The sequence below is a fragment of the Theropithecus gelada genome, chromosome 10 (genome assembly GCF_003255815.1).
Source record: "Theropithecus gelada isolate Dixy chromosome 10, Tgel_1.0, whole genome shotgun sequence".
Lineage (NCBI taxonomy): Eukaryota > Metazoa > Chordata > Mammalia > Primates > Cercopithecidae > Theropithecus > Theropithecus gelada.
Window position 1 is genome coordinate 94,846,545 of NC_037678.1, and position 13,347 is coordinate 94,859,891.

The 13,347-nt window shown below is 47.2% G+C and overlaps 1 protein-coding gene across 1 annotated transcript; it reads left to right on the forward strand.

Annotated features, from left to right (window-relative positions):
* Positions 1-2,963: 2,963 nt before the first annotated feature.
* On the forward strand, positions 2,964-8,294 carry CSTL1 (cystatin like 1). Its single transcript, XM_025400378.1, has 4 exons — positions 2,964-3,131; positions 3,463-3,805; positions 7,304-7,414; positions 8,134-8,294. The coding sequence occupies exons 2-4, from the start codon at positions 3,587-3,589 to the stop codon at positions 8,215-8,217; spliced, it is 414 nt and encodes a 137-aa protein (XP_025256163.1). The 5' UTR covers positions 2,964-3,131; positions 3,463-3,586; the 3' UTR covers positions 8,218-8,294.
* The last annotated feature ends 5,053 nt before the right edge of the window (positions 8,295-13,347 follow it).

Below are 13,347 nucleotides of genomic sequence, written 5' to 3' on the forward strand. Positions count from 1 at the left end.
ATAAAACACATCACCATGTTCTTGTTTGTTTCCTGCTTCTCCTAGGAGCTTGACTGATAAAGAAATCCTGAGCTTGGTCGTCAACAGACAGAACCAGGAAGTTCTGCAACTCATAGAAGGCCCCTGTGGGACACGCACCATCTCATCCACACAGCACCAAGCCACGGGTTGATCCAACAGGAATCCCACACTTGCCATCATGCCAGGTCCAGCAGTGGCCTGTTACCAGGTTCAGCTCATGAGATAGGAGGCCTGGTTTGCTGGACTCCTGGGAAAGATACGTTCCTTCCTTCCTTCCTTCCTTCCTTCCTTCCTTCCTTCCTTCCTTCCTTCCTTCCTTCCTTCCTTCCTTCCTTTTTCTTTCTTNCTTCCTTCCTTCCTTCCTTCCTTCCTTCCTTCCTTCCTTCCTTCCTTTTTCTTTCTTTCTTTTTAGATGGGGTCTTACTCTGTAGGATAGGCTGGAGTGCAGTGGCACAATCACAGCTCACTGCATTCTAGACCTCCAGGGCTCAAGCGATCCTTTCACCTCAGCCTCCAGAGTTGCTGAGACTATAGGCGTGTGCTCCCTGGCTAATTTTTGTGTTTTTTAGTAGAGATGGGGTTTCACCATGTTGGCCAGGCAGATCTCGAACTCCTGGCCTCATGTGATCTGCCCACCTTGGCCTCCCCAAAGTGTTGGGATTACAGGTGTGAGCCACTGCGCCAGGCCAAATTGCACATATTTAAAGTGTACAATTTGATGAGATTTGTCGTACGTATGTATCTGTGGAATCATCACTACAATTCATACAACAGACATATCTATCACCTGAAGTTTTCTCATGCCCTTTTGCAATCCTTCTCTCCTATGCCCCTCATTCCACGGACATAAGCAGACCCCACATTTCCTGTTATTCCATTGTCTAACCAGAGCTCGTATTTTTCCCTTCTTTTATTGGCAAGAACAGGGCTCCTATTTGTTATAGCCAGCACTGCTAATTTACTCTTGTTCCATGGAAATACTCAGGTCCCTACTTTTCCATTATTTCATGGCAGTAACCAGACAACTAAGTCCTCTATTTTCCTTTGTTTTGTCACTCAAGCTGGAGTGCTTGGTGCGATCTCAGCTCATTGCAGCCTCGACTTCTCTTGGGCTCAGGCGATCCTCCCACCTCAGCTTCCCGAGTAGCTGGGACTACAGGTATGTGCCACCATGCCTGGCTAATTTTTGTATTTTCTGTAGAGACAGGGTTTCATCATGTTGCCCAGGCTGGTCTGGAACTCCTGGGCTGAAGCAATCCTCCAGCCTCAGCCCCCAAGCGTCAGCCACTATGCTCTGCCCCTATTCCATGTTGTAACCAAGCTCCCTGTCTCCCTTTATACATGCACCTGACCAGAATCGTATTTTTTCCTGATTCCATGTCCACAGAGTCAGAGATCAGCGTTCTACTGCCACAAGCTAAGGAATGCCAGTGTGACCTGTTAGGCCCCTCACATCTCCTGTAGCATAGCCAGGGTCTATGTTTTCCTTTTCTTCAATTAAAATTGCCAGTGACTTATTTTCCTCTTTACAGACGCAACCAACTCCCATGTTTCTTAAGCAGATTTATTGTTTATGCTTTGAGCCCCACGTCCGTGGGGTTTCTAATATGGCCCACCCAATGTTATTTTTCCTCTCTACGGGCCTCAGTCTGACAGGAGTATTCCAGGTGTCCGGGGCGTGCTGAGATGACCCAGGTCTGAGTGGCCTCCCAATTACTCAGAATCTTTCATTATCTATTCTACAGCAAGTGGCCCTCGGCAGCTCAGGCTCAGGGAATTTCAAACGTATCACCTCCACCGGCTGGACAAGTCCTCTCGAGACAGAGTCTGGGGCCAAGGGAGGATGTTGTCACAGGTGCTAGCAACATTGTCATGATGGAAGGTGGCCTGGTTTCCAGGCCTGACCAGGCCAAGGGTTAAGTGTGGGTTCAGAGTCACAGAAGAATCACGAAGAAGATGTTCTTATGCACCGACACCTGACTTGGGAGCAGGTTCTTTGCCTATATCCAGTTAGTCTCTACCACAATCCAAGAGGAGTCTTTCTCCCCATTCTCATATTACAGATGAAGAAACCCAGCACAGGGAGATGAGGTAACTCTCCCAGAGTCCCCAGCGAAGGACTTGAGCTGGGACAGTTGGATCCTAAGGCTCCTGCTTCCCCCACCTCAGCACGCTACTCTTCACAGAACAATGTTTTATTTACTTTTGGACATTTTAACCTTTATTTTGGAATAATTTCAGACTTAAACAAAGGTTGCAAAAATAGCGTAAAGCATTCTCATATACCCTTCATTCCACTTCCCCAAATTTTAACGTATTATACAATCACAGTACAACGGTGAAAACTAGAATATCAACATTCACACAATACTATTAACTAATCTGCAGATTTTATTCACATTTCATCAACTATTCCACTAATGTTTTGTTCTGGTGGGATTCCATTTAGGGTGTTTTTCTGCTGCTTTTTGTTTTTCCTTTTATCTTTTTCTTTTTCTTTTTTTTTTTTTTTTGGAGACAGAGTCTCACTCTGTCACCTAGGCTGGAGTGCAGCGGCGCCATCCCGGCTCACTTCAGCCTCCACCTCCTGGGTTCAAGCGATTCTCCTGCCTCAGCCTCTCGAGTAACTGGCACTGGAGGTGCATGCCACCACACCCAGCTAATTTTGTATTTTTAGTAGAGACGGGATTTTACCACGTTGGCCAGGCTGATCTCGAACTCCTGACCTCTGGTGATTCACCCACCTCAACCTCCCAAAATGCTGGGATTACAGGCGTGAGCCACCATGCCCAGCCAGTAAATGTTTTTAAAATAGGGCACTTATGGACTTTTGGGGGTAAGTGACACCTAATCTTCAGGGGTCTGCAGGATAATTTCTAAATGGGGCTCACAGCTTATTTGTCCCTCATAGGGAGGCTGCAATTACCTCACAAAGCTCCACTAGGGTCACAACAAGGTAGCAAAAGCCAGGGCAGGGCCTGCAGGTACAGGGGGATCCCGCAGGCAGAAATCTGTGGTGGGTGGGTGGCAGGTGAGCAAGGAGAACGTGTCTCTAAAGGAAGCACAGGGAACAGGTGGTGTCTTGGTAGGACAGTTGGAGCCCAAGGTAGGTAAGAAGAATGTACCACCTCTTGCTCCATATGACTGCTTCCTTATATCTCAGTTCAGATACTACCTTCTCCATAAGGCCTCCTCCCTTCCCGTAAGTGATGCTTCTCTATGACCCAGATCCTATTGCAGAGCACTGGAGGGGCTGTTCTGGGGGCTTTCTTCCCTGAGACCTGTGAAGGCAGGGAGAGGGGCTTGCACACCTTGGCAAGTGTTTAAAATTTTTGCTTGCCTGGATCACCAAAGAACTGAATGGGTGGTGTAAATGGGTAGAAAATGAACTGACTGGAAAGTGAGTGACAAGGTTCAGTTTGAATCTCTGTTTAAATGCAGGCAGGCCATCCCCCAGGAAAGCCTATGTTGGTGAGGGTCACCGTGGGAGAACGAGTGAGCTACTGCCTGGCACCACCACACCCTGGAAGGTGCAGTTGGGAAGAAGGTTCCCGAGGCTGTAGACATGGGGATCAGATGCTGGAGAAACCCCCTGCTGCTGCTGATTGCCCTGGTCCTGTCGGCCAAGCTGGGTCACTTCCAAAGGTGGGAGGGCTTCCAGGAGAAGCCTATGAGCAAGAAGAACATGAATTCAACGCTTAACTTCTTCATTCAATCCTACAACAATGCCAGCAACGACACCTACTTATATCGAGTTCAGAAGCTAATTCGAAGTCAGATGCAGGTTTGTACCTTGCTCTTCCCAGACATCAGCAGGCCCCGTTCTTGCCCTTTCAGACACGTGAGGATTCTGGGGTGGCTCCTGAAACAACCGAGCAGTGGTTCTCTGTGAGGTCCTGAGTGGGGAGCATTTTCACTTGCAGTGGGTCCATTGTAGAGTTGTTCAGATCCCAGAATGTCCTCAGCCATGCTTCTAAAATTCTTTTCTAAGGACTGGCATGAACTCTAACTCCATTACACTTAGAAACAAAAATGTTCACTGAGGATTGAACTCTTCCTTCCTTCCTTCCTCTCTCTCTCTCTCTCTCTCTCTCTCTCTTTCTTTCTTTGAGATGGAGTTTCACTCTTGTTGCCCAAGCTGGAGTGCAATGGCATAATCTCGGCTCGCTGCAACCTCCACCTCCCGGGTTTAAGCGATTGTCCTGCCTCAGCCTCCCGAGAAGCTGGGATTACAGGTGTGCACCACCACGCCTAGCTAATTTTTTGTATTTTTAGTAGAAACAGTGTTTCACCATGTTAGCCAGGCTGGTCTCAAACTCCTAACCTCAGGTGATCTGCCCGTCTTGGCCTCCCAAAGTGCTGGGGTTACAGGTATGAGCCACCACGCCCGGCCAACTCTTTTTCCTTGGAAAGAATTGCCTTTCATTCTGATATTCGACCCTGCCAGAGTGACAGCAAGGATGATTTTGCTCCCTTTAAAGTTCTCATTTGGCAAAATACAAATATTCTCTGTAGGCCTGTAGCCCCCAATATTTTTTCAATGTCCAGGGTTGTAAAATTCAAAACTGGGTTTTCTGTGTTATACAAACTTCACATTACAAAGAGGGTTTATTCTGGAAGTGGAGGGGATGTGAGAAGCAGGGTTCAGCCAGATCACCTCACCTTCTGTTTTACATATAAAATTTCTCTGAAATATATTAATTGAAGGATAATAGAAGAAAGAAAAGTTGTTTGGGAACCATTTTTATTGGTCCAACATTTCCTCAAGGTCAGAATAATAAATTATACAGTCACCCTTGGTGTCCATGAGGAATTGGTTCCAGGACCCCTCAGGATGCCCACATCCACGGATCTCAGGTCTCTTGTGTAAAATGGAATAGCATTTCCACATAACCTATGCACATCTTCCTACATATGGTAAATCATTTCTAGATTAATTATAATAACTGGTACAGTGTAAATGCTATGTAGATAATTATTATACTGTACTGTTTAGCGATTAATTACAAGACAAAAATGTTCAGTATAGAGGCAACCATACATTTTTTTCCTGAATATTTTGATGCACAGTTGTTTGCATCCACAGATGTGGAGCTCATAAGTACAGAGGGCCGACTGTAGAAGTTGGGGCAGCAACAATGCTATGTCCTAGTTCAATTAGCTGGATTTGGGAAAACACAACTGGCTATGGGAAAGCTCTTTGGCCAGAGAGTAAGGCAACTGTAACTGAGAGAACCCGCAAGGAGGGAGTGCAGGGTGGGCAGGACCAGTCAGCGTAGGTCAAATCCTTATCCCAGTGCAGACTGTCCCGCGGACTAGCTCAGTGAGGCACTACTACCACAAGATGGCGATGTTGTCCATTTGGTTCTTGGTTCTTCCTCTCTTGGTTGAGACCCCAAGGAGGCTTGTCTTGTGAAATCAATCAATTACCATTAAGTTAGCTGTTAAAGAATAATGATGAGCATTTGATGTCATTCATATTGGTAAGGAGACAGAACACGCATGCCTCCTGGTAGCTGGGTGGATCTTGGCATGGGCCTCTGGGCACCTCCGCGCCCAGACGATTGTGTCTGTCCTTACACCTCACAGAGGGAACAAGGGCAGGCATGGAGGGCTGTCAGGTGCCTCTGGGGCTTCATGCCCAGCTCCTTCTGATTGAGGCTCTTGGTCAAGTGACATCCAGACTCTCCAGGCCTCAGTTTCTTCACCTGCAAAGTGGCTCAGAATAGGAGGGAAGTACTTATCACAGTGCCAACATCTAATAGCACTTGTAAAAATCTTTGCCGTTATTACTACTACTCCTGTCATTATCAAACAAATAAGTCTAATAATGAATAACTCTTTGCACACTGGAACATCACTTACAGTGATGACTGGTGGTTTAGTTTTTTCTTACATTCCGAGCGTGCTGAAAGTCAGTGTGACCATGCCTGGTACAGCCCTGCAAATGCCCATGCATGGATGGCCCCTGCATGCTTGGGTGCTGGGAGCCTGGTACTGCCCTCAGGCCTAGCCCCCCTGCTGCCCTGTCCCAGTATTTGCTAAGGGTGTCTTCCTCCCAGGAGCAGTGTGGGCACTCTCTGCGTCAGTCACCACCCCAGAGACGACCAAGCCCTCTCGATGGGCTTGACCAACAGTGACAGGGCAAGGCAGCAGGGAGCCTCCCAGAGCTCCTGCACTGGTGAAGATCCACTAATCCACACATCTACTCAGGGAATCCAGCTCAGAACCGGACAGGGAACTATACCCCCCAAGCTCTCTGTTAGAGTCTCCCTTCTGGGAGTAGGACCTCCCTGCCCACAAGGGCTTTTCCAGGCTCCAACCCCTGTAGGGTTCATGGCCTCACACTTGATCACAAGTGAAAGAGCCATGGGGAAATCCCTGGCGTGCGTTCTCCGTGGCTCGTGTACCCACTACGCCTCCTTCCTTCATTTCTGTACATGCTAATAGGAAACTGGCATTATTCTCCTTGTTTCCTAGATGAGGAAACTGAGGCTCAGGAAAATGGAGGGACTCCCCCATGGTGACAGAGTCTGCAGGGGATAAAGCCAGATTTTGTGTTCTGTCACTCTCCTAACACCGAATCTGCTTCAAAGTAATGCTGCAGACACTTTGCTAAAACATTTAATAATTTATAATTATGAAAATATTTAAAATGTATTTTATGCATTAAGGGAAATGCATGCTTCCATTTAGCCCACATAACAACTCCATGAGCAGGCACAACTGTGATTTGTACTTTGTAAGTGGAAAAGCTGAGGATGCTAAGTAGCTTGCTCAAGGTCAGTCAGTAAATGGAAAGTGCGTACCCCAAATCAATTTGATTTCAAAACTGTTTTTAACTGTATTGCTAAGCTGCCTTCCGCTAGGTTGGTCAGGAAGGATAGTAGGGAGACAGGAAGTGGCAGAAGGGACTGGGAGGGTGGGGACAAGATGCTGACTCTGTTGCATTATGAAGGCCACATGAGCCAGCCTGGGAGTGGCCTGTGGTGGCCAGGCAACCCAGCTTCATGTTACCTCTTCTGTCCTGAGGATGGAAAGGAGGCAGGTGAGAAGCTTTCTGTGGCTGCTGCAGCAAACCAACCTATGACCAGGGGCTCTGGCTGCCATTGCCCTCCCTCCAGCCAGAAGTAGGGAGAAGGGAGCCCTGCTTTTGGTGGGTAAGCTCTGGGAACAAGGACTATGGCTCTGGGGGCTTTACTCTCAGTCCTAGCTTCTCCAGGAGAGGTTCATCCACCGGATGCTTGGAGTCCACACTAACAGCACAACTGATTCTCTGCAGCTGACGACAGGAGTGGAGTATATAGTCACCGTGAAGATTGGCCGGACCAAATGCAAGAGGAATGACACGAGCAATTCTTCCTGTCCCCTGCAAAGCAAGAAGCTGAGAAAGGTGTGTAGTAGGAGTCATCCCAAAGGGACTTGTGAAGTGAACATTTTAAAAAGCAACAGCTAGAAGTTGGCAGTTTTTCCACTTATGTGAATTGGGGCCAGCTGGGGCCCACCCCTGGAGCTGCCTGCACCTCCTAAGGGGGAAAGAGGGAGATTTTATATTTGGGCTGGTACAGCCCTGCACCCAGGCTTCTAGTCGCCTGGACCTGTCTCCAACCTGGCCTGCTCCCCAGACCCTCTGTGTGAAAGTAGTGTTTGCCTTTCCTTGGGGTCCTTCTTCTGTCTTCTCTCTCCCTCTCCAGGTCTCTAAGCATTGTCCAATTTCCTCCTTGTTCCCTCCTATTTTTCCTGGTCCGTCAGTGGCACCCCTTGAAAGCTGGCAGATACAAGTGGCTCCCCCATGCCTAGGGAGGTGCAGGAGGAGGGGACGATGCTGTTGCTCCTTGCTGGCCTGCCTGGTCCATATCACAGGGTCCTGCCAGGCCGCAGGCTCCAGCTGCACCTGCTGTGGGTCCCAAGTGGCTGGGTAGGGGGAAGACAGGGTGACTTTCCTGTTGCAGACTGGCCCTCCTTTCTGTTTCTACCCTTGACTGTGGGCAGCTCCCCTCTCTGCCGATGGGGTTCATGAGCGGCTACAGGGACAGACCTGGGGAACAGGCGCCTGTTGCTTGCCTTTGAAAAATACTTCCCCCAAAGTCTGTTTTCTTTCTTCTTCCACAGAGTTTAATTTGCGAGTCTTTGATATACACCGTGCCCTGGATAAACTATTTCCAGCTCTGGAACAATTCCTGTCTGGAAGCCTGAGCATGTGAGCAGAAACCTTGGATGAGGGCTCAGACGATTGAGTTGTGCACTGGCTATTATTAAACTGTAAAGGATCATGTCTCCTTCATTGGGGTCTCATTACACATGCACACACACACATGCACACACACATGATTGTACACGCATGCACACATGCACACACCTTCACAACCCCCATACACAACGCTCACACTCACGACACCCTCACACTCTCACCACTCACACACAGGCACACCCACTTTAACAGCCTCACACACTCATCCCCCCGCCCACCCACTCACTCATACATGTCAAACACATGCACACTCACTCACACACACTTTCAGTGGTCTTCAGGAGTTGGTACAATCTTTTCTTTCTGTCTTTTTTTTTTTTTTTTTTGAGACACAGTCTTGCTCTGTTGCCCAGGCTGGAGAGAAGTGGCACAATCACAGTTCACTGAAGTCTCGACTTCCCCGGGCTCAAGTGATCCTTTCACCTTAGCCTCCCAAGTAGCTGAGACTACAGTAGCACACCGCTATGTCCAGCTAATTTTTTTTTTTTTTTTGAGATGGAGTCTCGCTCTGTCGCCTAGGCTGGAGTGCAGTGGCGTGATCTCGGCTCACTGCAACCTCCGCCTCCTGGGTTGACGCCATTCTCCTGCCTGTCTCCCAGGTAGCTGGGACTACAGGTGCCCGCCGCCATGCTTGGCTAATTTTTTGTATTTTTAGTAGAGACGGGGTTTCACTGTGTTAGCCAGCATGGTCTCCATCTCCTGACCTTGTGATCTGCCCACTTCAGCCTCCCAAAGTGCTGGGATTACGGGCATGAGCCACCACGCCCGGCCATCCAGCTAACTTCTTAAAACACTTCTTTTTGTAGAGACAATATCTCCCTTTGTTGCCTAGGCTGGTCATGAACTCCTGGGCTCAAATGATCCTCCTGCCTCAGTCTCCCAAAGTGTTGGGATTACAGGTGTGAGCCACCATGCCCACCCAGCTTGTGTAATTAGAACAGAATGTTCATAATCATTGGGGAAACCTCATCATTCTTTCTTTTTCAAAGAGATGGAGTCTCCCTCTGTTGCCCAGGCTGGAGAGCAGTGGTGTGATCTCTGCTCACTGCAAGCTGCGCCTCCTGGGTTCACGCCATTCTCCTGCCTCAGCCTCCCGAGTGGCTGGGACTACAGGCACTCACCACCATTAGCCCGCCCAGCTATTTTTTTGTATTTTTAGTAGAGATGGGGTTTCACCGTGTTAGCCAGGATGGTCTTGATCTCCTGACCTTGTGATCCGCCCACCTCTGCCTTCCAAAGTGCTGGGATTACAGGCGTGAATCACCGTGCCCGGCTTGAAACCTCATCATTCTTTCTACACCACCCCACCTCTCTATGGCTTTTCGGAAATAATGGCAACTTGAGGGAGTATTGCTAAAGAGAATGAATAAACACAGAGCAAGAACCTCAAACTTGACAGCAAGACCTGAGGGAGAAGAGAGGATGGAGGAAGACAATTAAAGAAGGTGAAATTCCTGTGCAAAAACAACCCTAGTTCTGACCCTAGTGTGGGGAGCCCTATTTCTTCCCAGCACATACACAACACTGTGACTCACACACAGTTTTGTGTGTCTGAGATTCCCAAGACCAAAATCACATTGAGTGACTCACTAGAGGACTCATAGGACTCAGCCTAGTGTCATTCTCACAGCTGTGATATGACAACAATGGGACACAGGGCGAAACCAGCAAAAGCAAAAGGTCCAGAAAACCAGGCAGAAGCTTCTGGAGTCCTCTCCCGGTGCCATTACACAGAGCACGCTCAATTCCCCCAGAAGCGAGCTGCGACAGTATGTGTCACAAGGAAGTTCCTTAAAACACAGCAGCCAGGGTTTTTATTGGGGGCTGGTCATGAAGGCAGCCTCTGCCTGGCATATGCCAAAATTCCAGACTCCTAGAGGAGAGCAGGGGTTCAACATCAACCTCACTGCTGTACAGAGAGTGTAGACACACTGAGGCCCTCTTATCATGTAGGAAAAGTTTTCCATCAAACTGTTGACCCTCCAAGTTCTCAAACTCCAACCAAGACCAGCCTTATAAGCAGCCTTCCTTCCTTCCTTCCTTCCATCCTTCCTTCCTTCCTTCCTTCCTTCCTTCCTTTTTTTTTTTTTTATGGAGTCTCTCTGCTGCCAGGCTGGAGTACAGTGGCACGATCTTGGCTCACTGCAGTTTCTGCCTCCCAAGTTCCAGCAATTGTCCTGTCTCAGCCTCCCTAGTAGCTGGGACTACAGGTGTATGCTGCCACGCCCAGCTAATTTTTTTGTATTTTTAGTAGAGACGGGGTTTCACCATGTTGGCCGGGATGGTCTTGATCTCCTGACCTTGTGATCTGCCTGCCTCGGCCTCCCAATGTGCTGGGATTACAGGTGTGAGCCACCGCGCCCAGCCTGCAAGCAGTCTTTCTAAAGACAGCAGTTCAGGCGGGCCATGCAAACTCTTTTCTGCACACTGAGTCATTGAGCAGCCTCCCATATTCTTGTGGCTGCTAAAACAAGACCTGTGTTTTCTCCCCTTCTCTGGCTGACAGTTGATTAGAGAAGGTGCATGTTAGACCAGAAATGGTCTCACAGCCACAGACAATGGCTGACAGTGTGCCTATTGTACCACTTGACCATTCAGCCTCTTCCCAGGCATCAGTGCCACGAGCCGGTCATAATGGCAACTTGAGGGAGTATTGCTAAAGAGAAAGAATAAACACAGAGCAAGAACCTCAAACTTGACAGCAAGACCTGAGGGAGAAGAGAGGATGGAGGAAGACAATTAAAGGAGGTGAAATTCCTGTGCAAAAACAACCTCCCCACAAACATCACAAAAACAAAAAGGCCAGAAAGCACCCAGTCCTGCAAATCTAAGCTAATTGAGGGCTGACTAGGTAACCAACACTGGTCTGCTGCCCACATTGTCACATTTGATCATCATGACCACCCTATGAAATGGCAACTTTTCTTCCACTTTGTAGATGAAGAGCCTCCAAAGGCAGCCTCTGTCCAGATTCTAACATCCTAGCTTAACACAGGTTGTTGGTTGCATTTTTAGAAATGGAGTCATACAATGTATATTCTTTTGTTTCTGGCTTCTTGAATTCAATACATCTGTGTTGTCTTGTGTAGTTATAGTTCACTTTCATTATTGTATAGAATTCCATTGTGTAAATATACCACAATTTATTGTACTGATAATGTACTTTTGGGTCGTTTTCAACTTCTAAGAACAATAGCTATTAACAAGCATGCGTGTACCTGTCTAATGCTGGACACATTACATGCGCTTCTTTTCTTTTCTTTCTTTCTTTCTTTCTTTCTTTCTTTCTTTCTTTCTTTCTTTGTTTTTCTTTTTTTTTTTTTTTGTGAGACAGAGTTTTGCTCTTATTGCCCAGGCTGGAGTGCAGTGGCACGATCTTGGCTCACTGCAACCTCTGCCTCCCGGGTTCAAGCGATTCTCCTGCCTCAGCCTCCCAAGTAGCTAGGATTACAGGTGCCCGCTGCCATGCCCAGCTAATATTTTGTACTTTTAGTAGAGATGGGGTTTCACCATGCTGGCCAGGCTGGTCTTGAACACCTGACCTCAGGCAATCCACCCACCTCGGCCTCCCAAAGTGCTGGGATTACAGGCATGAGTCACCGTGCCTGGCCACATGCATGTGTTTCTATTGGATATATGCCTAAGAGTTAGTGGGTAATAGGATGTGCTTATGCTTAGCCTTTAGCTATTTTTTGCTCAAGACTTTTAAACATTTTTTGTTTTTTACCTAATTTGTCTTTCTAATGTTACTTACTTATCAATTTAAATTTTGTTCAATCTCTAAGTTCTTTCTTTTTGAACACCTTTTATTTATATGGTCTAATTGTACTATTTCTATCTTTTTTTTTTTTTTTGCTTTCCAACTTTAGTCATCTCTTATTATTGTTATTGTTATTGTTATTATTTTATTTCAATAAGTTTTTGGGGAACAGGTGCTGTTTGGTTACATGGATACCTTCTTTCGTGGTGATTTCTGAGATTTTGGCGCACCTCTTACCTGAGCTGTGCACGCTGTACCCAATGTGTATTTCTATCTCTTTAAATACAATTTCGTATGGACACTCTATTCTTTTTATAATGTTTTACCAAACTTTGTGGCATTACTTTGAATTTTTTAAAGTGAACTCTCCCACCACCACCCCCTGCCCACCTTGCTTTCATAACTGGCAAACAGGAAGGGTGGGCCTGAGCCAGCATCGAGACAGGAGTGGGCACCCAGGCCCTGGTTGAGTACAGGGAGGCAGCACAGCAGAGCTCTCTGGTGATGGAGCAGTGCCGTGTCTTGAGCGTGGTGCTGTTACACAAATGTACACATGTGACTCAATGGCACACACACAGTACCAATGATGGCTTCCTAATTGTGATATTTTTCTATGATGTGATAAGAGATAACCATTAGGGAAAACTACAGGAAGGACACAGGGGACTTCTCTGTACTAGCTTTGTAACTTCCTGGAAATATACACTAATTTTTTTAAAAACTTCAAAGAAAGCCCCACAACATTAGCTGAGAAATCCAAGAGATTAATGGGCACAAATGTTCCACTTTCTCTTTTAATCTCCCCTGGAATAATAATGCCTGTTTTGGGGACACCATAGCCAAAAATGTCAGAAAAGTGTTGAATGTTGACTAGTATTAAATTACTACCACTGCCACTGCCAGCGTTCCTACTAATGATTAATATGTATTTGAATGCCTGCTTCGTGGTAGGCACTGTGTTAAGCAATGTATATGCATTATCATCATCAATCTTTGCAACTGCCTCAAGGAGTAGGTGCTGTTGTTCTCAGTTAAAGATGAAGACATTGTAGGTTGGCATCATCCCAGGCAGTTAGTGGAGGGAAACCCCACCTGGGCTCCCCACTGAAACAGGGTCCTGGGCATTCCAGCACTTCAATAGTGAGAGTAAAAGCCAAAAAAAATGATTTGTTCTTTCAAAGCCAGCCCCATCTTGGTGAGACTTGGTGTTGCTGACGTGCATCTCAGCTGACAGTTCACACGTGCAAGAGCTCTCCTGTCGGTGCTCTGTCTATAATCTCTCAAATCTCTCACTTTCTGTGTGTATCAGCTTGAC